Source organism: Felis catus, chromosome D4, assembly GCF_018350175.1.
Source record: "Felis catus isolate Fca126 chromosome D4, F.catus_Fca126_mat1.0, whole genome shotgun sequence".
In the NCBI taxonomy this organism is placed as follows: domain Eukaryota; kingdom Metazoa; phylum Chordata; class Mammalia; order Carnivora; family Felidae; genus Felis; species Felis catus.
The window spans coordinates 62,601,423-62,628,853 of record NC_058380.1 but is presented as its reverse complement, the minus strand read 5'-3'; the positions used below and the strand labels follow the sequence as shown (position 1 = coordinate 62,628,853).

Sequence of the window (27,431 nt, the reverse complement as noted above, 5' to 3'; positions counted from 1 at the left end):
CTTACCTACAAGAAGCCTTCTGAGTGGAATAGATGAATTCACATTTCCCATGGATGCAGTAACCATTGAGGTTTTCAGGGCAAGGCATGTGGTTTCCAATATAAACATCTTCTCTTTGATCACTAGCATCTTAAAAGAACATAAACCAGGGCAATAAACAGTGAAAAGCAATTGAAAAATATGGACTTTTCAAAGATTCTAACAACAAATAAATTGGCTGGTAATTTGGAAAAGAAAATTATCAGATAGGGGGCTGGATAAGAATCAAGGTCTCATTATGACATAAACACAATAAGTAGACTGTTTAGATTCAAAGCATTTAAAAATATTTGCAAAACATGACCACTATGAGTTACTGTTGTTTACAAACAATCTGCCCCCAAAACATAAACATCTTGGTTAAAGAAATAAATGCTAGCTCGATAAGAAAGCTCATCTCTATGAACCAGAGATGGTGTACTACAGCTCTGGGTTTTGAAAAACTGACTTAGTCTAGTCATTAACCTGGGGACTATGAAATTGAAGTAAAAAAACCTGGAATGGCAGAGAGCAAGGTATGGCACTTTGAAATTTTAGGGTGAAATATTTTGGGAATGAAAACTATTATGCATGTTGATTTTTTCTTCCAAATGAAATTTCTTCCAAATGCTGATTTTTTTATCTTGCTGTTCTTAGTATATGTTATTGTATAAAAAATTCAATAACATAGAGAACAAATAAAAAAAAATTTTTAATCACCCGAAACCCCTCTATCCAAACAGAACCATTGAAAACATGTTGATGAACATCTGTTCAATTAGGTATATTGATTTGAACTGACCTGAGCTGAAGTGAAGAAAATGAGAGTATGGTGAGTAATTTCAATGCCATAAATAGGAAGAGAATCAGGAAAGAAGGACAGAAAGGACCAGGAGGGAGGGAGGCATAAGGACTCGGTCTTCAAAATAAATCATTTCATCCATTCATTCTCTCTATCCCTCTCTATTTCTCCCTATCCCCTCTGTTTCTCTCTTGCCTCTCTCATGTACTTACATAAGCATATACCTAATACCCACACATTCTGCAATGCACTTTTAAACTTTTTTTCCTGGCATATACATTAATATATTCATCCTCAGTCTATGGACTCAAGAGTTCCTACACAGGCCTGTGCTTATGTAGGAAAAATTCCCAGGCTTCCTGTCAGTTTCTCACATTTCTAGCTTACAAATTCTGTGATCAGCTGTGTGACCTTGAGAGTACCACCCTCTCTAAGACTGAGGTCTCATAACTGTAAAGTCAGGATCTTAACAGGATCTATACTTCATGTAGTTCTGAGAGGATTATGTGAGATAATTGATGTATGCACAAGACCACTAGAACAACCAGCTCTCAATCTATATACCACACCATGTTACAGCAAAGGCTATCTCCCCCAAATACAAATAAAGGTATTGCTATAATGTGGAAATTATTAATGGAACCAAATTAAGAAGGAATAAAATAGAAGACTGTGTGTATAAATATGTATGTGTAGGAAAGGGGAAGAGCAAGGGAGAAAAAGGAATGGAGGTACTAAGTAGGAAAAGAAACCTGAGTACTAAAAATGCAGATTTTCTGGAGACTGAAATTCACATACAAAAGGAAAAATGCAGGGCGCCTGGGTGGCGCAGTCGGTTAAGCGTCTGACTTCAGCCAGGTCACGATCTCGAGGCCCGTGAGTTCGAGCCCCGCGTCAGGCTCTGGGCTCTGGGCTGATGGCTCAGAGCCTGGAGCCTATTTCCGATTCTGTGTCTCCCTCTCTCTGCCCCTCCCCCGTTCATGCTCTGTCTCTCTCTGTCCCAAAAATAAATAAATGTTGAAAAAAAAAATTTTTTTTAAAAAAACAAAAGGAAAAATGCGTAATGATTATTAGGCTCAATAATAGGATACCTAAAAGCAGAGAGATCATGTCATCCCTCACAAGATGAAACTGATGCTATTTTACCTCAAAATTTATGTATTTACATTGTACTAACTTATGCCTGTAAAGAAAACTGAACCAGAAATCAAGAAATCCAACATGGAAATTCTCAAGGTATCTCTGCTGTTTTGCTCTGTTTAAGTATTTATTTATTTTGAGAGAGAGAGTGCGCATTAGCAGTGGAGGGGCAGAGAGAAAGAGAGAGGGAGAGAATCCCAAGCAGGCTCCATACCGACAGCTCAGAGCCCGATGTAGAGCTTGAACTTATGAACCGTGAGATCATGACCTGAGCCAAAACCAAGAGTCAGATACTTAACCAACTGAGTTACCCAGGCGCCCCTCTCCTATTTTGTGACCTTGGTCAAATCACACTGTCTCTCTAAAGCAGCTGAATAAGATCAGCATTGTCCAACATAATATGAGACGTGTAATTTTTAGTTTTCTAGTAGCCATATTTTTTAAGTAAAAAGAAATAGGAAAATTAATTTTAATCCTATATTTATTTAATCTATCAAATAAGTATCACTTCAACATATAATCAGTATTACAAAATTGTGATTTTTTTTTTTACACACATTTTCTTAAATACGTCTTTAAAATCTGGTGACCACTTAACACTCACAGCACATCTCAATTCTGACTAATCTTGTTTCAAGTACTCAATAACCACATACTGCTAGTACCCACCATATAAGACAGCACAGTATAGATGACTATTCATTTATCATTTATTGATCATCTTTCATATGCCAGGTACTCTGTAGGTGCTAGGGACAGAAAAATATCCTGTCCTCAAAGGGCTTATATGGTCTCCTCCAGCTCCCAAACTATAATTTTGCCATGACAGAAGAAATCCCTTGGGGCTGCTATAATCCTAAGCACCCACTTCTCCACTACAATACTCATGATATTGTCTTACAACCATTTGGGTTTTTTAACTCAGTCTCTACTATGAGACTGTGAGCTCCTTAAGAATCTAGACATTTGTGGGGCGCCTGGGTGGCGCAGTCGGTAAGCGCCCGACTTCAGCCAGGTCACGATCTCGCGGTCCGTGAGTTCGAGCCCCGCGTCGGGATCTGGGCTGATGGCTCAGAGCCTGGAGCCTGTTTCCGATTCTGTGTCTCCCTCTCTCTCTGCCCCTCCCCCGTTCATGCTCTGTCTCTCTCTGTCCCAAAATAATAAATTAAAAAAAAAAAATTGAAAAAAAAAAGAATCTAGACATTTGTATCATTTATTTCTGTATAACTCCTAACACTTAGAATATAGTACTTTTCTTGCTATGGTTTCAAATTAAAAGTGCTATTCCACATTTGCAATCAAACCATAAGTGACTTGAGCAATACAACTGTCTCCCGTAGCACTCATCACCCTGCAACTTCTCAGAACATGATACTGTCATGGTGTGTTACACCATGAAGTATATAATAATGGGACTACAGAGACTAAGGTTATGTACCAACCTATAATAATAACATCTTGTAATGTGTATCATAATGGTACTCTATAGGTCTACAGAGGCTGTGGTAATGTACTAATCTACCATAAGAAAAGTCCTATCAACAGCAGGAAATCTCAAGAATAATGCAGAACTGAATGCTATCAGAGAATTCAGCTACATCACAGCAATAAGAAAAAGTTAACTAAATCAAGAACAGGGTTTTGAGAAATTAGTAAACAAAGCATAGTACCAGTGGCATTTACTGAATGAATTAATGAAAGAATGTGGTATCAGGCTGTAGACAAGGCAAAGCCATCTAAAAACACAGACATGTCCAGTAAGACTTTGAAATCTGTGGCTGTCACAGAGCCCAAATTTCGCATTCTGCTCAGTGCTAGCTCTATTCATTCCATTATACATAAACACACTATTTCTGTGCATAGCCATATACTCAGCTAAGCTACAGAAGATATAAAGAAAAAGTATACATGGTCCCTGCCCTTGAGAAGCTTATAATCAACTTAGGGAATTAAGGTATACACATGAAAAGCTGAATAACACAAGAGAAGGGTTTCCACATGACAGTTTACAATTAAATGCCAAAAAAAAAAAAAAAAAAAAAAAGGTTGTACAATACTGGGTGCTAAGGGAAGTTCAAGCTTTTTTTTTTTTTTTTTTTTTTTATGTTTATTTATTCTTGAGAAATAGAGATAAAGCACGAGCAGGGGAGGGGCAGAGAGAGAGGGAGACACAGAATCCGAAGCAGGCTCCAGGCTCTGAGCTGTCAGCACAGAGCCTGAGGCAAGGCTTAAACCACAAGATCATTACACACTTCGACCAAGTGCCCAAGGAAGTTCAAGTTTAAAGGAGAACTCATTGTAGGTGATATTACTCAGGGAAGTATTCATGGAAAGGACAGGACTCAAGTTAGGTCTCAAAGCATACCCAGATTTATTTAGAGGAAGAGTGGAAACCAAAAGAAAGGTATAATGCACACAGCATTCTTAAGAACGAGAAGTAGATGAGCCTTAGCAAGAGTTGTATATTCAAACCAGGGAAGGGTTTAAGTCAAAATTGGAAAAATAAGCTGAAATCAGATTATGGAAAAATATGAACCCCCCAGGTGAGAAATGCTTTCTTAATCATATGGACAAGGAAGACACTGACAGTCTTCTAGCTAAAGAACAGCCCAATGAAAGCCATGTTTTGCATAATTAAGAGTGATTGCCTAGAGCTGGTGGTTAGGGAGAATGGGGAGTGAATGCTAATGCATGTGAAGTTTCTTTTTCGGCTAAGTAAAATGGCCTAAAATTTGATTTTGATATGATAGTTGTACAATCCTAAATATATTTTTTAAAAAATTGAACTGAAGGTGCCTCGCTGGCTCGGTCGGTAGAACATGCAACTCTTGATCTCGGGGTTTGAGTTCAAGCCCCATGTTGGGTATAGAGATTACTTTAAAAATGTTTTTTGTTTTTTATTTTAAAACATTGAATTGCATACTTTAAAGAGGTGAACTTAGTGGTATGTAAATTGTACGTCAAAAAGTTGTTAAAATTTTCAATTGGATAACAGCATGCAAGATAAAGGGGCAGGGGAACTAGGAAAACCAGGTGACCAATTAGGAATTCACTACATAATCCAAACTTGTGGCAATGAAAAACTAAGCTAGGGCTTAATAGTAGGAATAAATATTAGAGATACAGAAAAAAATACATACAGCTTGAAGTTGCTGTGGAATGAGCTCTCAGAAACTCAGAGCTGAAAGGGTCTTTGGGGCCTGTCTGGTCTGATGAAGGAATCTCTTTATAAAGTTACAACCCCAAGGTCCTGTTTCTACTTGACCACTTCCAGAAGTTTAAAAAAAAAAAAAAAAAAAATCAACCCAGTTAATTCCAGTATTATCAAATGTTCCTTATGTTGAACGAAATCTCTTTCTTTAACTATTGATTTCTCCATGTCTGTTTACCCCATAGCCCACTGTCCAACAATTTTTTTTAAGGTCAAACTTCCCCAGTCCCACCCTTTAGATAACTTGTAACAACCATCTTCACAAGTAGTCTCCAGCACTAACCCATTAAATGTACCTTAAGCATTTAGTAGAACAGAACTGTCTTTATTAAAGATGCTTTCAATACAGAATTATGCTCCAAAGAAAATATGCATGAATTCAAAGAAACTATGATCAATAAACACATGAAAAATGTTCAACATCACTAATCATTAGGGCAATGCAAATCAAAACTACAAGACAGCATCCCACACCCATTAGGATGACTACTATCCAAGAAAGAAAAAAAAGAAAATAGTTAAGTGTTGGCATGCATGTGGAGAAATTAGAACCCTGTGCACTGCTGATGAGAATGTATGATATAGCCACTGTGGGAAACAGTATGGTGATTTCTCAAAAAATTAAACACATAATTACTATTTGATCTAGCAATTCCACTTTTTTTTTTTTTTAACGTTTATTTATTATTGAGAGACAGAGAGAGACAGAGCATGGGAGAGGCAGAGAGACGGGGAGACACAGAATCCGAAGCAGGCTCCAGGCTCCGAGCTGTAAGCACAGAGCCCCACGCGGGGCTTGAACTCACAAACTGCAAGATCATGACCTGAGCCGAAGTCAGATGCCCAAACAACTGAGCCACCCAGGTGCCCCTAGCAATTCCACTTCTGGGGATATATTCAGAAGAACTGAAAGCAGGGTCTCAAAGAGATAGCTATAAACCCATATTCAAAGCAACATTCATAATAGCTCAAATGTGGAAGCAATACAAGTGTCCATCATTGAATGAATGGATAAACAAAACACGGGACGTATATACAATGGAACACTATTCAGCCTCAAAAAGGAAGAAAATTCTGACTTATGCTACAACACAGATTAACCTTGAGGACATTATGTGCACCGAAATAAGCCAGTCATAAAAAGACAAACACTGTAGGTTTCCATTTGTATGAGGCACTTAGAGTGGACAAAATTATAGAAACAAAAAGAATGATAGTAGCCAGGGCTGAGAGAAGAAGTGGGAAGTTATTGTTTATTGGGTATAGTTCCAGTTTTACAAGCTGCAAGACTTCTAGAAATGGATAGTAGTGGTGATTGCACAACTTCATGAATATATTTAATACTGCTGAACTGTGCATTTAAGAATGATTAAAATGGTAAATTTTGTTATATGCATTTCACCATAATTAAAAAATTAAGGAAAAAATGACTCTAAATGTGAACCTAATGACAGGAGGTTCAGTAGAATGAACATAGTAAATGAAGTTCAAATTTAGACCTCTAGGTATCCAAAAGTATTTACTGAGCACCTATTATGTTCCAGGCTCTACATATGAATATATGAAACTGGAGCTTAAGATTAAGCTCTAAGGGCACCTGGGTGGCTCAGTCAGTTAAGCGGCCAACTCTTGATCTCAGTTCGGGTCATGACCTCACAGTTCGTGAGACCAAGCGCTACATCGGGCTCTGCATTGACAGCACGGAGCCTGCTTGGGATTCTCTTTCTCCCTCTCTCTCTGCCCCTCTCCCTCTTGCACACTCTCTCTCCCTCTTTCTTTCTCAAAATAAATAAACTTAAAAAAAAAAAAGATCAAGCTCTTAATTAAAGCTAGAGAACAAATGTTCACCAAGGTGATGGCTGAAAGTATATTAAAGTTTTGAAGCAAATTAAGAAAGAAAGCAAAGCAGCAGTAGAGAACTCTGGAATAGTGGTGATACAAAAAAAAAAAGAGCACCAGGGCTTAGGGTCAGAAAGCCTAAATTCCAGTCTTTGCTCTGCTATTCTACATGAGCCACCAATTCACTGTTTCAGCTTCTTTGTCCACAAAATGAGGATAACTTGGTTGTGATAAGGATCAAATAATAACACAAATATGTGAAAGCACCCGACACACAGAAGGGCACACAAGAATAATTGTTGAATGAATGAATATCACACTGATGTCACTCATGAACCACATTAAACATGATGCAGATAGGTAGACTCACCAATGGTGAGACTTTTGACCGCAGTCAAGTACCAACAATGAAAACAGAAAACACAAGTATTAACAATCACCCTAATAACCTCCATAAGGAATTTAGTGATACAGCATTTAATAATCAGAGTAATCCTAGGCTGTAGATAGTAGTATCCCCACTATATAGATAATATCATTAAGGATCAGAGAAAGGAGGCCACACAGCCTTTAAGTGTAGACCAAGTCTGATTCCACAGAGCAAGCTCTTAACCATCACACTATTATTTCACCAGCCACTCTGGGAGATGTGAAGGGAATAGACAAAAGCAGAATGTCCAAGCACCTGCTCTCTGGGCCAAGTAAATTAGATTAACTTCAAAAAGGAAATATAAAAAGGCTTTAAAGATGGAATAAAGCACAGTTTCAGAAACCACAGCAGAGATGCAGCCTCGCACAGCAAGAACTGGGCACAGAATGGTCCTCTCCAAACAATGCCCTCAGGCAAGTGGTGACAGGCTCCACGAACAACAGCTGCAACTGTTAGTCTCTGAACAATGTTGGTGTGTGTGCGATATAAAAAGTATACTTGGTCACTCAGTGGCTCCTTCCACCCACAGAGGCATTCAGAAACAAATCTACCACCAGCGGCAGTGTTTTCAAATACAAAGGAGAGTATGGTTCTAAGCGATGATGTTATAAGAAAATCCAGTACCAGATGGCCTATCTGCAAAGGCATCTTCCACTGGCTGGCTGTCCTGGTCCATCAACATACAACCCAAATAAAGCATAAGGAGTTGCTATTAACAACCAAGACACGCACCTGGTAGGTCATCTGCTGAGGCCACAATAACACATCAACACTGCATCAGTAACTCTGGCTCATTTCTACAAATCCCTACACTTAAAAAATTTAATATATTCTTTCTTGTTTCCCCTATACTACCCTGCACCTCATCTTCATTACTAAATATCCCTCCATACATACTTTCCCTACACCAGTCTCCTCATACCCCATCAAAGAATACGTAGGTATAAAAAGCTACCTACCCTCCAACACCTCTAACTCTCACATTTCTAAATCCCATTTTCCATACTAACCCTAACTCTTCCTTTCCTAGCCTTTCCACTCTTCCCAACAAAACACATTTTCTAATGTGAACAAACTCATCCACTTCCTCAGCCATTCCCTTAGAAAGTATTCCTTTCATCTCCCTGACGTACCAAGATCACGTTACTTCCTACATCCCCTTTCCTTCCACCTTCCCCTGCTGTGCTTCCTACCCATCACCTCCAGATCAGTATTCCACTCTCATCTCCCAGTGACCTTCATCTCTTAGGGGTCTGTGCCATCCAACCAGACAGCCTCCTAAAACTCATCAGGACTCTCTCCCACACTCCACAGCACACACACTCAGACTTCTCTCAAAGATTTTAGCAACTGTCTCAGTCTTACCTTTCAATGAGGGGAATTTATCAAGACTTTAAAAATGGAGCATATCAAAAGAGCTGTATTAAAATATGTAAGTGACAGTCACCAAGTAATGGAAAAAATACTACCAATATCTCAGGATCTCTAGTATCATCACTGGTTAGCAGGAAGAGAGAATATTGAGAGAAGGAGGTCAAAGATGGGATGAGGGATGGGGTGAAGTGAAGCTCAGGAACTAAGACAAGCGAGAATGTCTTAGAAATAAAGAAGGTGTTACAGTTAGATTGTAGGCTGTACGAAAATATCTTTGGACAAAAATGGTCACGTTGAAATGTCATATGCCACAAAGGAACTTCCTGAATAGATGGAAATATTAGAGACTGTGGGTATACGTGGGTATATTGGGGTGCATTCATTTTTGAAAACTGATAGCTTAACATTCATGTATCTCACTGTATGTAAATTATACCTCAAAGAAACACCTGTAAAATAAGAATAATGATAATCAAGAGGGTAGAGGTATACAGGCAAAATAAAAATGACAGAATGCTGTAAACTGTTGAAGGTGGGTACTGGGGAAAGGAGGGTTCATTATACTATTCTGTTTACATACGTTTGAAATTTTCTATAATCAAGCTTTTAAAATGTCACATACCCATCTCCCATACCTCATGTTCAACCATCATACCCTGTACGGCATAAACATCTACAACAATGCTTCCAACACTACAATCTCAGCATTTACCACAGGTTTTCTAACAGCCCAAGACAAGCACTAATTCAGCCACCGTGCTGGACACTGAAATGTTCCATTTCATGAGCACTACTTTCTAAGAGCTCAACTTTAAAAAAATCTTCCCTACTGAGCACTACCTTCCAATCTGTCCAGCTACCTGCCGATGCTGTGTTCCTGCTTTTCACTTTGTAGCCTCCATCCCTAGAGCCCTATCTACCTAGCGAGTCTTGTGTCCTGGGGACACAAATATTTACTAAGGTCCTCCTATAAATGCCTGTGAGGACAAAAAATAGAAGCAAATGGAAAAATACAAAATAGTACCTTTTGGCCTCTACTCCTCCCTACTAGAACATTTCTTAACTCTTTCAACAATTTGATTTCACATTTATAACTCTAGAGAAACTCTTTGGTCCAAGATTACCAATGACTCCCTTGTCTTCAAATTCAATACTCATCCTCTCAAATGTTTATGCAGCTTCTCCCTTTTGGCTTCTGTGCCACTGTAGTTTTCTTGGTTTTCTCTGGATCTGGATAACTGTGCCGTCTAATGGAACTTTCTACAACTCTCGATATGTTCTATGTGTGTGCTGTCCAAAACGATAGCCACTGGCCACATGTGGCTGTTTAAATTTAAATGAATTAAAATGAAATGAAATTAAAGGTTTTGTTTCTCAATCATGCTAGCCCTATTTCAAGTGTGCAATAGTCTACACAATGCAGCTCTATAATCTCTTACTCGTTCTCATGACTTCAGTTATCTATCACCTCTGTCTCAAAGGACTGACTTGCAAATTTATGCTAAACAAGTCACATGGACTTATTTAGTCCCACAAGAAACTCAAACTCCAAAATTAATCACCTCCACCATCAACTCCTCCCTTACCTTAAACACCTTGCCTCTCCCAACATCCTTAGTTGTGTAAATAGAATCTATCATCCAAGTCATCTCAACTCTATCCCTCTGATCTAAGCAGAAGTCTATCCCCTTTGAGTCAACCTAACTGATCTCCCTGCCTCTAGTCCAATATATATAATAATAAGCACAATGTACCTACCACATACCATTCATTCAACTGGTTAACTCTGCAGCCTTGTCTTTTTCAAATATATTAATAATTCTACAAATAAAGTTTAAATGTCTTAGGATAATACAGCATTTAAGACACTACATAGTCTGGCCCCAACCTTTCTAGTCTCTTCTTCCATTTTCTACCTCTTAAGCCCCCTACTCTCCAGCCAAAAAAGGACTCCTTACCACTGTCCAATATATTCTATCATAACATTTGCATCCACACCTCTGCTCATGCTCTTGCATTCTCCTTAAATATCTTTTTGATCTCTGTTAAAATCCTAACCATCCTTCAAGGTTCAGCCCTAATTTCACCTCTTCCATTAAGCTTCTCAGATCCTCACTATACTCCACCAAATAGCAATCTTTTCTTTTCTGAATGTCCATTGCACTTTTCAACCACACTACATGTATAACAATAGCCAATTTCTACTTTGTTAGAAGTAGGTTATATTCATTTCTTATTATGAAGAAACTCTTTAAAGAAGGAGGTCATGTGTTAGTTATCTTTCTATCCACCAACAATGTCTGATAAAACAACCAGTATAGAATAGGCACATAATAAATTATATCTACTGATTACGGTAATTTCATTTGAGTTATAGACCAGTTCTTATGTATAAAGAATCTTCAGTATCTCAAAAATGGCCTAGGCACTAAATTATCCCTGTAGTTTTATCAAAGGCAGGCAAGTATTTGGGGCATACATAATTCCCCAAATTACCTTAAGTATGAGCCTCTAGCTACTGAAAAATAGCCTTCCTATTCAGGTCATGTACTAACAGTATAAAGAAATAAAACTGGGGCTGATCTATTATGTCTCCTATGGGAATACAGGAGATTTTCTATTTTAAATACAACACTTGTATCAACATAGCAAACTAGTATTTCAGGAGCTCATGGAATACAAATGATTCAGGTATGATATGATTCTACTGAGGGAATAACAAATTCAGTGATAATAACAGCTATCATTTATTGAGCACTTATGAGTATGTCAGATACTATTCTCAGCACTTGACATATATTATTTAATTTTTATAAAGCTATGAGATAGGTACGATTACTATTCTCATTTTACATATTTTTTGGAAATTAGGCATAAAAGGTAGATCACACATCTAAAAACAATTGTTCATTAGTATAACCTAATAAATAGATAGAAGATGCATGTGTGAAAGAGCACTTAATGCCAAACTAGGAGTCCCAAGATCTAGACCTATTTCAGTTCACTAGACAGAACCTCATGAGTCTCAACATTCCCCTTGATCCTTAGCAGCCCTCAGAGTAGTTGAAGAATCAAATTAAATCAAAGAGCACTGGACTTAAGGTCAAGGAAGTCTCTGCAGCTCTGACCTTTACTATATCTAAGACTCTGTACAAACAAATCCTACAGTTTCTTTGAGCTGCATCCATTCTCTGCAAGTACAAAGCACCTACACATGTGCCAAACATTTTGCCAGGAATTAGGAATACAAAAGTGAACATGATAGATAGAGTCTTCTGTCCCTACAAAACTCAGAGCCTACAAGGGGATACAGATGAATAAAAGAGACAACTATAATTAAAGTTGGTTAAGTGATCAAGTAGGAGAGTATAATAGAGAGGCACCTAATCTAGACTTATGGGTCAAGGAGTATTTCCTAAGAGGAAATGACTTCTAAGCTAAGACTGAAAGGATGAATATTAATTAGAGAAAAGTTCCAGGCAGAGGGAACAAGACCTGTACACAGAGGGCAAGCATTAATAGTAGATTCTAGAGAAGTAAAGAGGATTTAAAAAGCAAATATGAGGGAATCTGTGTAATTTGTTACAACTACATGTGAATCTGTAATTATCTCAATAAAAATTTCAATTGCAAAAACACAGCATATGTGAGAGTACTCTGCAAATTGAGAATAAGTGCCTTAGCCATTTCAGTTCATATTATTACTAATAATATATTCTACAACATACTGCTACAGAGAGCAAAGTTGGAAGGGTCATTATAATGGAAATAGAACTACTACAGACAGATACTGACCATATTTCAATAGTTGGCCAAAATTTGGAAAATCGTGATTCAATACCTTTCACATCCGGTCGATACTGTAGTCCATCATCTTTTTTTCCCAACAAACTAGTGTCATCTGTGTCTATAAAAGAAAAGTTTTCAAATTAAGACACATATGATATTTAACTCATACCATGAAACTTCCAAATATTCCAAATGCTCCAGGTCCTTCCCAACTTCATCCACTTATCCTGCTTACATTTCCCTCCAATCTCTTGACTATTGTGCCATTTCTATCTTAGGCTTCAAGACATCCCAAATATATACACGCTCTGCTCTGCATGATGAACAGCCTAATTTCATCTAGACTTCGGCTCAAATGTCCTCTACTGAAAAAGTCTTTCCTGTGCAAACTAAAATAACAGATACCCTGACGTGAAAAGATTAACCCTGTCTCCAAGGGACAATGGTCTCAAGTTTTACCTTCTCCTACCACTGTTTCCCTAGAAACATATCAGATTAAGATAAATGTGGAATCTCAGTTATGTTATCAGACAAAATTTATGATAGAAATGACCTCAGACTGGCGAATTGTATTTGGACTGGGAAGACTATAAATGAACCACAAATGCCTGTTGGAAACACAAGCTTCAGCTTCCCAGTACATAGTGAGGGAGGAAAGGGAAGGTATCATTAGGGATGAATGGAAATATTATCAAGAGGACCAAGATAAAAATTAAGGACCAACTACTCCAAAGGATTCTAAATCTGCATGAACTTCAATTACCAAAATTCTCAAGTTTGACCAATTTGAAGTTTGAAATTCTGGTAGTACCATTCAATCATGAGCCAGTTCCTCATAAAAGATATTATTTCTCTAAGCTACTGTTTCAACTTAGGCTCTAAACACCATTCTAGGAAAGAAGAACAAACCCGGGCACCTGGGTGGCTCAGTCGGTTAAGTGTCTGACTTGGGCTCAGGTCATGATCTCACAGTTTGTGAGTTGGAGCTCTGTGTCAGGCTGACAGCTCAGAATCTGGATCCTGCTTTGGATTCTATGTCTCCCTCTCTCTCTCTCTGCCCCTCCCTGCCCGCGCTCTGTCTCCCTCTCTCTCTCAAAAAATAAACAAACATTAAAAAAATAAAAATTAAAAAAACAAACCATAATACTTCTTTAAGATCAAGGGACCTAAGAAGGGCCTCTACCAGCAAATGGTTTGCTCTCCTGCCCATTAAAAAAAAATTTTTTTTAATGTTTGTTTATTTTTGAGAGAGAGAAAGAGAGAGAGAGAGAATGGGAGAGGGACAGAGAGAGAGGGAGACACAGAATCTGAAGCAGGCTCCAGGCTCTGAGCTGTGAGCGCAGAGCCTGACGCAGGGCTCAAACCCACGAACCAGGAAATCATGACCTGAGCTTAAGTCAGACACTTAACCGACTGAGCCACCCAGGGGCCACTCTCCTGCCCATTTTTGACCCCCAACTGGAAATCCTCTTATGAGCCCCTTGGGCATTCTCTGGTAGCTTAGACCAGAGGTATTGCAATCCCTGGTGCAATATTCCACAAATAATTTGTTACCAACATAAAGTACCAAACTTTGCCTTACCACTTTTTTCTCTTAGCTTAGATAAAAAACATATCCCTTTAATAAATCCAAAACAGGTAGGAGGGATGGACTTCCTAAGCAGGACTACTAGGACCACAATCCTAGTCCATGACAATGTGCCTGGCTCTTGTATGTTACTAGGAATGATACATTATCCTCACCCATACGTGTATTACTAGGGAAAGAAGATTGAGAACCTCTGCCTTTAGTGACTGGGTATTTCTAGTTGTAATAGAAAACAAAAATAAATTCTTAGCTGGTATCATGGCTTCCAAACTATGACATAAAGCAAAAAGAGAAAAAAGAATTTTAAACTGAAGGTGATAATTTTTCCTTATATTCTGTAACTTCACACCAAAATCTCTTAACAGTATATAATATGTAGGGGCAAAAACTGCAGAGAGAATGTGAAAACATAGTATGTGAAATGTGAATGTGAACATAGAATGTGAAAACTTTTCTGCTGTAGAAAAAAAGATGAAGAAATACATGGCAATGCTTATAGTTTTATTATAATTGAAATAAGTTGACTAATTCTTAAACAGCTATATTTATTACTATAAATTCGAGACAACCTTTAAGAACTATAAATGTATCTATAAGTCCATGTAAGGAATAGCTTAGTAACCATATGAACAACAAAAAAGCATGGTTTGAATTTTAAGAAGACGAAAATAAATGGAAAAAATTCTAAATTAGTAACAGAACAAAGAAATTCTAAAACATAAAGTAATTAAAAAAATAAATAAAGCAAAGATTTCTCATTTTACAAGTATGGAACACTACCAAAATGACAAATAAGAATTCAGACACACAATATAATAAAGACAGGTCTCTGGGTGAGTAGAATAGCTGTTACCTGTGCAATGACCAAGATGCCTTATATCAATTTGTTCTTGCTTTATACAAGATGCTTCTCGAACAAAACAAGGATTGTTGTAGGAACTCCCATCAGAAGCACACACAGGATTAAAACTGTATCCACTGCAATCTATATTACATACACACCTGTTGGAAAAGATATAAATTACCTATATTTTAATACAACAAAATTTCACAATGCTGCATTTCATTTTCTTTTCTGCTTTCTGTTTTGTTTTTTTTTTTTTAATTTTTTTTTCAACGTTTATTTATTTTTGGGACAGAGAGAGACAGAGCATGAACGGGCGAGGGGCAGAGAGAGAGGGAGACACAGAATCGGAAACAGGCTCCAGGCTCTGAGCCATCAGCCCAGAGCCCGACGCGGGGCTCGAACTCACGGACCGCGAGATCGTGACCTGGCTGAAGTCGGACGCTTAACCGACTGCGCCACCCAGGCGCCCCTTTTCTGCTTTCTGTTAACAGAAGTCAATATATTATTCTAAGTGATAAAAGTTTAACAACTGTAAAACAAAAGTTTAACAATAACAAGCTAACAATTTCTTTTTTTAATGTTTTTATTTATTTTTGAGAGAGTAAGAGACAGAGCATGAGTGGGGGAGAGGCAGAGACAGACAGACAGACAGACACAGAATCTGAAGCAGGCTCCAGGTTCTGAGATGCCAGCACAGAGCCTGACACGGGGTTTAAACTGGTAAACCGTGAGATCATGACCTGGGCCAAAGTCAGACACTTAACCGACTGAGGCACCCAGGTACCCCTAACAATTTCTTTCAAGTGAGAGTTTAGGGATAATTTCATCTAGATATTGTTAATCCGGTGGTTTCCCTGAAACTTTCATATCTAGATATAATAATCAAAAGATGTCAAATGTCAACATTAATTAAAAAGCAACATGGTGTAGTGGAAAGAACACAGAATTATGAATCAAAAGTCATGAATCTAAATCCTAGCCCAACTAATTACCAAATTTTTGTCCAGATTCTTCCCCTAAGTTTTAGTTTACTTACCTGCAAAATAGAGGTTATAATAATATACCTATCTCGCCAAATAACTGGAAAGATTAAAAAACATAATTGATATAAAACATGTAATTTGAAAGCCCTCAAAAGTGTTACTAGCTGCATATCTACCTATACCACTGAGTGTCCACTCAATACTAAGATTGCATAAGGAAATCTAAGACATGGCCACTCCTCTCAAGAACAATAAAATTTAACTGGGAATATAAAAGTAAAAAAAAAAAAACAGAGATTTCTCCTTCTAGCATCACTGTAGTCTTAGAAGCTAAACTAATATTCCTGATGAAAACAACAAAAAATATAGGAAAGGTATTTTAAAATATTCTCTCAAATGCATTCCTAAGTTGACAAGAAATCAGGGAATATTCTGACAAAAGTTAAATGAAGACAGGAAGAGAGAAAGGTCAATTGAGTTTGCTAAAGCTGATTTTCACCTTGAAAGTGGTTGCCAAATTGTGTAAACTCAATTATCAACTTTTGTGGCTTTGCAGGCCTCTGGGAACAAAAGACAAAGAATACTGACCTACCTAAATGGGGAGCCTGAAGACCCTAGATAAGTGGGTATGTCAAAAAGTAACAACTCTCAGCATGAGGGTAAACTAGAAATGAGTTGTCATGTTCCACAGGGACTATTTAAAGGGGGGGGAAATGCTGTCCTGAGCCATGGCATTGAAGAGAGGGAAGAAAAACATCTCCCCTGAGAATTAAAAACCATAAGCCAGCCCTCACATGGGTAATTACAACTTAAAATACTACTTGGGTGTTCTGAAAAACCTCAAACCCAGAGTTTATTTTAAGAGCCAAGGACTAGAAGGGGCCCTAGGCAACTGACAGAAGCAAATGCAATCTTCTCTGGAGAAACCCAACTTTATTATCTTCAGCCTCACACATTTTCCAAGATACAGTTGTGAGAAAAATAAGTAGATCACACACACTCACTCAGTCATATATCTACAAGAAATAAGGAAATAAAACACCATGAGTGGAACAAGCTGATCTGAAAATGAACCAAGCAGGGCATCTTGCTGGCTCAACCAGTGGAACATGAGACTCTTGATCCTGGCATCCTAAATTTGAGCCCCACAACAGAGTAGAGCTCACTTTAAAAAAAAAAGGAGGAGAGGGGTGCCTGGGTGGCTCAGTTAGTCAAGCTCTGACTTCAGCTCAGGTCATGATCTCACAGTTTGTGGGTGTGAGCCCTGTGCTGGGCTCTGTGCTGACAGCTTGGAGCCTGGAGCCGGCTTCAGACTCTGTGTCTCCCTCTCTCTACCCCTGCCCCGCTCACACTATTTCTTTTTCAAAAATAAATAAACATTTAAAAAAAAAAAATGAGGGGAGCGGAGAGGAAGAGGGAAAGGAGAGGAAATGAACCAAATTGCATTTTTAATAGATAAAAAATGTATGATTAGAAATAAAAAACTATTTAGATTTGACAGCAGATTAGATAAACTAAACGTGAGTTAGGGAAGCAGAAGACAGGTTAAAGGAAATTACCCAGACCACAGCAAAGAGAGATGGAACATGAAAAAAAGATTAAGAGACACGGAAGACTGGGGCGCATGGGTGGCTCAGTCAGTTAAGCGTCTGACCTCAGTTCATGTCACAATCTCACAGTTTCATGAGTTTGAGCCCCGTATCAGGCTCTCCGTTGACAGTGCAGATATTGCTTCAGATCCTCTCTCTCCCTCTCTGCCTCTCCCACACTCATTCACCCTCTCTTAAAAATAAAAAACATGTTTAAAAATGGTAAAAGGCCTCCAAGAAAAAATAGAGAGATATGGAAGACAAGAGCAACAGAATCTAGAAAAAATCTGATTGGACCTCAAAAAGGAGTAAAAGGAATGAGGCAAGGGCAATATTCTCAGCAATTGCTTGTCAAACTTTCTAAAACTAAAAAAGATACTCATCTAAATGCCCAAGAAGACTAATATATTCCAAACAGGATTATTAAAAAGGAATGTAGACATGGAGATGTCACAGTGGAATTTTATAAAAACATCAAAAAAGAGTATTTTAAAAGCAGCCAGAATGGGGCGCCTGGGTGGTGCAGTTGGTTAAGCGTCCGACTTCAGCCAGGTCACGATCTCGTGGTCCGTGAGTTCGAGCCCCGCGTCAGGCTCTGGGCTGATGGCTCAGAGCCTGGAGCCTGTTTCCGATTCTGTGTCTCCCTCTCTCTCTGCCCCTCCCCCATTCATGCTCTGTCTCTCTCTGTCCCAAAAATAAAAAAATAAAAAATAAAAAAAATAATAAAAAAAAATAAAAAAAGCAGCCAGAAAGAAGACAGAGGCAAAAATAAGGGGGACAAGTGTTTTCAAAAGCAATACTGAAGCCAAAGTGTTTATTTATAGCAAAAGACAGTGAAATAATACCTGCAATGTGCTGAAATTAAAAGAAATGTATATGAAGAGAAATAACTTTCATGAATGAAAGTAAAATAAAAGAAACATGGAAGAAGTTAAAACTTAAAGAGTTTGTTACCCGCTGGCTGTCAGTAAAGGTAATCATAAAGGCAGTTGAAAACCGATCTTATAAAGAAAATCTGAAATGCAAATGAAGAACAAAAGTGTAAATCTGTACATAATGTTACCAAAGCTAGCCTTGCAAGGACCTGACAATTTCACTAGTAGGTAAGGCCTTTGGTAGGTAAGCTCCTTGCGCATCAGGAGACATAAGAAAGAATGTTCACAGCAGCATTATTCATGAGAACAAAAGACTGGAAACAATCCAAATGTCCATCAACAGTAAAATGGACTGTAAAAGGATGTGGTATAGTCAAAAAATTAAATTCAATAGGGGCGCCTGGGTGGCTCAGTCAGTTACGCGTCTGACTTCAGCTCAGGTCATGATCTCACAATTCGTGAATTCAAGCCCCGCGTTGGGCTCTGTGCTGCTGGCTCAGAGCCGGGAGCCTGCTTCGGATTCTGTGTCTCCCTCTCTCTCTCTCTCTGCTCCTCCCCCACTCGCACACACACTCTCTCTCCCTCAAAAATAAACATTAAAAAAATTTTTTTAATTAAATTCAATAAACACTGAAATTGAATGAACTATGGCTATGAGCATTAACACGAGTGAATCCCAAAAACATAACTGCTGAGCAAAAGAAGGTACATATAGTGATGATTCCATTTATACAAAACTAAGTATCAATCAAAAGCCAAATCATATATTAAGTGATTTACCATCTGTGGTGAAGCTATTTTAAAAACCAAAGAAATGATTTCCACAAAATGCAGTATACCAGATGTATTCAGGGAGGAACATGGGAGGGCAGCTCTGAGGTTTTGGTAATATTCTATTCCTGGCTTGGGAGGTAGGATTCACAAAATTTTGTTTCATTTTTATGCACTAAACCAAGTATGTAAGTTTTCATGCACTTTTAAATATATACGTTATTTCACAATTTAAAAATCAAGGCACCAGAAAAAAAATTAAGAATTCCTATTTACTAAAATCAAAAATGGCTTTTACATTTTAGGGGGGGGAGAGGGGGCAAAAAGAATGGGACAGAGAGCATATCTGGTCTGCAAACTGTAAAATATTTATCAGCTGGCCCTTTACAGAACATCCTTGCGGACCTCAGGTTGACAGGATACGAGTGGGCAAAAGTAGAATGGCAATAAAAGAGAAAGGTGGGCTGATGAAAGATTAAAGTACTGTTCCAGGAATCAGAAACAGCTCAACAACAAAGGCAAGATACCACACCAATCCAGTGAGGAGAAACAAGCGATGGAGCAGTGGGCACTGAGCACAACTGTGACTAAGTGTAGGAGAAAGTCAGCGCTCCTCGGTGGGATGGCACCACTGCTTGTCAGACTGCAAACTGTGAGAACACACCAGGCTGCTCTTCTCAATGGCACAGGCAGAAAGAAAATCAAATTACCATGTCAAGGAAAGTCCAGGGAAACAATGAGCAGAGGAGGAAAATATTAGACTCCAAAGGCTGCTGATACTACTGATTACAGTGATTACAGCTGTTTGCACACGGCAACCATAGCAGAGGGCAGGATGCCCAAAGCTTAGGAGTGTGCACTAACGGGGAAAGAAATCACTTCAGTAAATATGCCAAATTCAAGACATCTAACAACCATTTACTCTGTACCTACTGTGCAGGAATACTCACATTTGCCTTATTAATCCCGACAACAAATAATTATGAAAAGGGAAGATGAATATGAACAAAGTTAAAAAGCCCAAGATCAGTAATAAGCGGCTGGGACGGTGTTCTCTCTACTCATAGCTGTTATGTAAAATAGATATCTCAGTATGGAAAGTAACAAATGAAAGGAGGTAAGTATTTTCCACATGATTTTCATGACTTATCATGAAAAATCTTACACTAAACTGGCCTTGCTTTTCCCTCAAACACACCAGCGACACTCTTGCCTCAGGGCTTTCCCTCTCCCTGAACACTTTTCCCTCAGACACCCACCAGGTTCAATCCATCACTTCCTTCAAGTTTTTTCTCAAGTCTTAAAAAAATGGCTGAAAATTAAATCACTAAGCATCCATTTAAGAAGCTAGGGGAAAAAAACAATGAAATAAATCCAATGAAAACAAAAAAGAAGGGAAAAACAGATGATATGGATATAGATACATGGAGATAGAGATATGGATATACAAATATATCTCAGCAGAAATAGAAGACATGGTTACAACAGAAAAGATCAATAAAGCCAAAGCTGATCCTTTGAAAAAACTTTCAAATCAACAAAGGAGGATTAATCCAGAAAGAAAGAAAAAGAACAAGAGAAAAACATATCAGCAGTGAAAAAGACTAGATTCAATGGGGATTACGGTTTAATCAATAATGAAAAGTTATTATAAAGCACTTTAAGATAGCAAGTTTGAAAACATGTGAAATGAGTAACTTTTTAAAAATATTAACTATTGAATTTAACCAAAAAAGAAACAGAAGCTAAATGGTATTATAATCATTAAATAAATTAAATCATCTGTTTGAAAAAATGTGTCCTTCAAAGACAGCTTCAGAGCCAGGTGTCTTTTAAAAAGAAAATTCATGAACACATTCACTCCAGTCATTCAATAAATAGGTCATTCTATTCTTGCACAAAGTTGTCCAGAGAATAGAAGGAACACTCCCTAACTCACCAAGGCCATATAAACTTTAAAAAATACACAAAAGTTAACAGAATAGCACTCACTGAGTAAAAATGAATAAAAGAAAATCTATCCTTACAGCAGACAGAATACCAACCAATAACGCACAGGCACAAAAAGATACTGCAATCATAAAACAACAATAGGATGCAATGAAAAAGGAGCACCATGACAATAAAGGTAAGCTCTTAGAAATCAAAATTACAGCAAACAGAAACAAAAAACTCAAAAGAGGACCGAAAGATAAAGCTGAAGAAACCTCTCAGAAGGTACAGCAAAAATTTTAAAACATAGAAAATGGGAGAAAAGAAAATTAAAGGACTAGTCCAGGCTGCCCAACAACCAAATAACAGAAATACTAGAGAGAAAAGAGAGGAAAGGAAATCATCAGAGAACTAATTGAAGAAAATTTCTCAAGTCAGAAATAAGTAACTTTTGGGGTGCCTGAGTGGCTCAATCAGTTAAGCATCCAACTTCAACTCAGATCATGGTCTCATGGTTCGTGAGTTCAAGCCCCACATTGGGCTCTGTGCTGGTGGTGTGCAGCCTGCTCGAGATTCTCTCTCTCTCCCTCTCCCCTGCTCACTCTCTAACTCAAAATAAATAAATAAACTTAAAAAGAAAAAAAAAAGGAAGTAACTTTCTAAGAAGGGGTGCAACATTGTGAAATTTCACTACACTGGGGACCAAAAGATCCTACATGCTTCAGTACAGAGAAAAAAAATCATACGCAAAGGTTCTAGAATCAGAATGGCTTCAGGCTTCAACAGCAATACTGAAAGCTAGAAGACAGTAGAGCAATGCTTTCTCAAGTCTGAGGGAAAATTATTTCCCACCTAGAATTATGTACTTGACAAGTTATAAGTCAGGTATTAGGCGTAGGATAAAACACTTTCAAACATTAGGTCTAAAAAGTTTTTTGGCTTTTTTTTTTTTTTAACATCTTGTACCCTTTTTCAAGAAGGTACTGAAAAATATGCTAAAATGGGAGACTAAAACCAAGAAATTAAAGGCAAGAAACAGACTATCCTATATAGGAGAGAGGTAAATGAATTTCTAGGATACTCATGGTATAACGCCCTGTTCCTGACACCGAGCTCCTAAAAACCCTCAAAACTGTCTAAGGAGAGTCTAAGGAAATGCTAAGGAAATGCATCATTGGGTGAGGGGAGAGAGGGGCCACTTAGACACCAGAAAAACCAACCATGGTAATTAGAGAATCAGAACTTCCATTTCCCCACCCCACCAACCCACCTGACCTCTGGGAAGGGGAGAAGGAGAGAAGGGTTGGAGATGGAGTTTATCCCCAATGCCAATAATTTAACCAATAATGAAACCTCAGTAGAAAACTTCAAACAGAAACATTCTAGGTTGGTGAACACATTCACGTGCTGGGAAGGTGGTATACCTGACACCATGGAAAGAAAACAGAAACTCCAGTGCTCAAGACCCTTCCAGACCTCATCCTATGTACTTCTTCATCTGCCTGCCTATTTACATCCTTTATAATAAACAGTAAGCACAGCACTTTCCTAAATTCTGTGAGCCATATTAGCAAATTACCAAACCTGAGGGAAGGTTGCAGGAGATCTTCAAATTAGTAGTATGCTCGGCCAAAATGCAGGGAACCTCACTTGCAGGTGGTGTCTTGTGGGTTTGTGCCTTCAATCTGTGGGCTCTATGCAAACTCCAAGTAGAGTGTCAGAACTGAATTAAATTGTTAAGACACCTGGTTGGTGTAGGAAACTGAAGAATTGGTTGTTGTTGAAAAAGATACAACACTAAAGGAAGATCCCAGGGTGATAGCTATATACAAGATGTACAGGGCAACCAGTCCACATTCAAAGTTTCACTCTGTAGACAGTTCTGTTGATGGCTGCAATTATTAAGAGGCCCAGTGCCACTGTGCCCTTTTTAGCCAGGGGACAGAATGCCCAGGTAAGCCTGATCCAGATTCTGGTTCATACTTGGCTTGTCTTAACTGTATGGTGGTGAATTTCCCACTCTCCCCTCCAATGTCCTACTGCCTGACTCAAATGAGCATACTCCTTTAATTGACTCCTGAGAGCTGGAGGTCAGCTATGGCAGGAGGAGAAGTAGAAAACACAGGGCAGGCCCTTCCCTGACCACATTCCTGCCAGTCATCTATACCTGGCAACACTAGAATCCTGCCAGATGTCTCAACTGTGGTGAGCCCTATGTTCCCCATGACTCACTCATGTTCTTGCCCACTGACGTCCCCAGAAGGGAATCTTGTAAACTCTCTGGGAAACTAAAAGCCAGACTCTGATTCAGAGACTGTTCAATGTATCTTCTTCTGGAAGGTTTCACGTAATAGTGGCACTATTGCCCCTTCCATCCATGGCTGGATTAATGCTCCATATTGGTAATATGGCAATATTTTATTTTGTACCCTAGATGTTAGGTACACAGACGTAGTATTCCTTAAATTGCATGCATATGTTTTAAGCACTTCTGTATGTAAATATTCATTTTACAATAAAAGTCTTAAATAAAGCATAGACCAGTATGTATAGTGTGCTGCCATTAGTTTTTTAAAAAAGGAAAGAAAGAGAATATGTGTATATATTTGCTTGTACATGCATAAAATAATCGCTGAGAGATTAAATAAACATCACAGTGACTGCCTCTAGTGAAGACAACTGAGTGGCTGGGGAACAGAGGTAGGAAAAAGACTTTTTACAGTAAAGTCTTTTAAAGCTTTTGCATTTCTAACACTGCAAATTTCAAAGGCATGAATGCATACATACATAAATAAATGAATTCAATGACTTCTATGATTTCTGCAAATCACAACTCTTAAGTCTTTAAAATAGGGATGATACCTCCTAATACTGGTGAAAGAACCAAATAAGCTTTTGTAAAAAAAAAAACGCTTTGAAATCAAATACTACATACATCTGAAAGTAGTAGTATTTTTATTGAAAAAAATCTATCCTTTTCCTTCTTTCTCCTTACTTTACACAGAAAGTGTTATTCCTTCTTGATATGGTAAGTTTATTTAGCAGTTAAGAAAACACTGGCTTTAAACTAATTCATGTGAAGTTATTTATATTTAGATTTAACAAACACCTATGAAGCCTTCAACAAGTTTAATACCAGTCTTTTTCACATATATTAAATCCTTACAACAACCCCATGTGCAGCTCTAAGTGAATAATAAAGATCTAATGTGAACAGCCATGAGTTCAACAAAGACCTATAGAGGGACCCTACAACCCAACCTTATGGCAAGTTCATCCAGTATAGAAATCCGCAAGACAAAGTCCCTGCTCTTAGGGAGCCCACATTCTGCTAGTGATCCCAAGAGAAGAGGTTATTTCTCAAGAACAAGGAGTAACAGGGAATAAAGTCACCTAACTCATAGGGACTATGGAAGACAGCAAGGGAGGCTTCCAGAAGAGGTGTTATCCTGTGATCTGAGTTAAATTTCATTCAAGTCAAGAAGGAAGAGTAGGTATTAAACAAGTACATAAATAGGGATGCGAGTCCAGAAGAGGGAGTAACAGACAAACTATCAAAGAGTAACAGAGCATTCAAAAAACTGCCAAAGGTCATGGAGATACGGTGTTCTGCACTTTAATTTTTTTTTATTTGATGGCAGGGAGCACACAAATGGAAGAGAGGGGCAGAGAGAGAGAGAGAGAGAGAGAGAGAGAAAGAGCTCCACACTTAGTGCAGAGCCCAATGCAGGGTCAATCCCAGGACCTGAGCCGAGATCAAGAGTCAGATGCTCAACAAACTGAACCACACAGGCGCCCCTGTTCTGCATGTTAAAAACAAACCTCTCATAGGAAAGCTTTACTGGCAGCTGTGTAGCACTACAGGAAGATACTTCTGGACAAAGGAGCCTGTCATTGCTAATATCCAATTTGTACTTTGTACAAAACTATGTTTAATAGTGTTGTTTCCTGTTATCAGAAGAAAAAGAACAGCATACAATTATTTTTCCATTATAATCTAAGGGATCATCATAGGAATGTATTAAACCTAAATAGTTTTAAGTCTATATTCTATGTATCCAGAGTAAGGCAATGTTAAATGGCAAAAAATATTGTCTGATTAGAGGAAATAAGAGTAGAAGATAATGGTAGGAAAGGTACTTCTTTGGTTCTTTGCTAAGAAGTATATGTGGCCTCCAGAAAGGAGAACATGACAGAGGACACACATATATAAGCATCATTCTCTTTGCTTAAACAAGAAAAAAAGATTTCATCATACCTTCTAAGGGGGAGACTCATCAGATTGTGACACTGACCAGCTGTGTCAAACAGAAAATGGTCCCACAAATGACAAAGATGTCCAGCAGGTAGATTAACTTTATCAATGTTGTCTGTCATACTGCATACCTACAATGATTCTCTGAGCAACTCTAAGATCTCCTATCATTCAAGGAAAGAGCATCTCCAAAGAGACTGACATCAAAGAGGCAGAACAGGAGCTATTTCCATAAAGTGCACCATACACAAAGTTCAAAAGAAATAATTAGAGGATTTTTATAACTTACCTGTATTGACATTATGCCTGATGACTCTACAGATTCCACAAACCATTTGTGGGCCAAGATTTAGGTCAGGAATATAAAAGGTACTGATGTAAAGGAGTTCTAGGATTATTCAGCCCCAATGTCCAGACAAACAGCTGATGGCTATCTTGCAACAATAACTTCAGCTTTGGTCAGATTAGAAATACCATTCAGAAAAAGAGGGGGTGTGGTTGCTAAGATCCCTATGGTTTAAGAAATATAACGTGCTGTAAAGCAGGTGCCGTTTCTGAGTTTTAAGACTAAGCAGAAGGGGTGCCTGGCTGGCTTAGAGGAGTATGCAACTCTTGATCTCGTGAGTTTGAGCCCCACGTTGGGTGTAGAGACTACTTAAACGCATAAACAAATAAAAAAAAATTTTAAAAAGACTAAGCACAAGGTCTATCCACTGTACTTCACAATGGTCACAATGAAATACTGAAATCTATCTCACCTAGGTGGAAGTTAAATTTCTTAGAACCTCACTACCTAGCTCTAGGTATAAATTAAAAGGTAAGCATCAATGAAAATAGCCATCACTAACCCATGCAAACACCAGAGTGTCATTGGAGAGGCATACTATACATCAGGAAGAAAAGGGGGAAAAACCTTTCAAAAGCTAAAAATAATTTAAATTATAAATAAATTAGCCACTGAGCAGACAAGAGAGAAAACATATGTAATAAATACAGTTCACACACTTCACTCAGGAGAACCTATTTACCGGGCACCTGGGTGGCTCAATCAGTTAAGTGTCCAACTCTTGGCTTCAGCTCAAGTCATGATCTCAAGGTGCGCGGGTTCCAGGCCTGCATCAGGCTCTGTGCTAACAACACAGAGCCTGCTTGGGATTCATTCTCTCTCTCTCTCTCTCTCTCTCTCTCTCTCAAAATAAATAAACCTTAAAAAACAAAAAGAACCTAATTACTCTGGTTTATGTTTAGAATTTATTCTAAATTATTTATTCTATAATTGTATTATCTCCTATTCCAGAAAAGAAGAGAAGCAAATTTAAAAGCTGGGGTTATCTACACCCAGGCTCATTGTCAAGGCACACTGACAAAACCCAGAAGCAGCAGCTAAGAGCCTGGGAGAAGTAAAACTTATTTTTAAAGAATCCAAAACACAAGACAGAATGGAGCTTTCAGCTTAGGGATAAAACCACCACCACTGAGAACATCATGGTATTACACATGTATATGCACAACACAATGGATAAATCCATTATTATTAGACCTGTGTTCTGGTTCTGCTGCTTAACTGCAAGCCATTCAGCCTCTTCTGAGCTCAGCTTCACCTGTAAAATCAGGATAATACTTCCTTGCTACCAGACAAAACTGCCATAAAGAGCTAAAAAAATAGTTCATGTAACATTATCTGAAAAACATAACACACTATACGATATGTAACATACTATAGAATATGTAACATGAACATAATATATTTAAATAAATTCCCATTTAAATGGCTAAATAAAAAATTAGTAGTTTTCTTAATAGCAAAAAAATAAATTACATGATAGTGCTGATCCCCTCCCCCAAAACGCCAGGGTTTTTTAAAAACTATTAACAAGAGGGGCGCCTGGGTGGCTCAGTCGGTTGGGCGTCCAACTTTGGCTCAGGTCATGATCTCGTGGTCTGTGAGTTCAAGCCCCGCATCAGGCTCTGGGCTGACAGCTCAGAGC

At 38.2% G+C, this 27,431-nt stretch overlaps 1 protein-coding gene across 2 annotated transcripts in view; it reads right to left on the bottom strand.

Annotated features, from left to right (window-relative positions):
• The window catches only part of TMEFF1 (transmembrane protein with EGF like and two follistatin like domains 1), an 81,155-nt gene that overhangs the window by 13,881 nt on the left and 39,843 nt on the right, over positions 1-27,431 (bottom strand). For both annotated transcript variants that reach the window (XM_023242510.2, XM_023242511.2), the window contains exons 6-8: positions 15,045-15,193; positions 12,656-12,721; positions 6-129 (exon numbers count right to left, since the gene is read on the bottom strand). In XM_023242510.2, the coding sequence (XP_023098278.1) occupies positions 6-129; positions 12,656-12,721; positions 15,045-15,193 (339 nt within the window). The remainder of the gene's footprint in view (positions 1-5; positions 130-12,655; positions 12,722-15,044; positions 15,194-27,431) is intronic.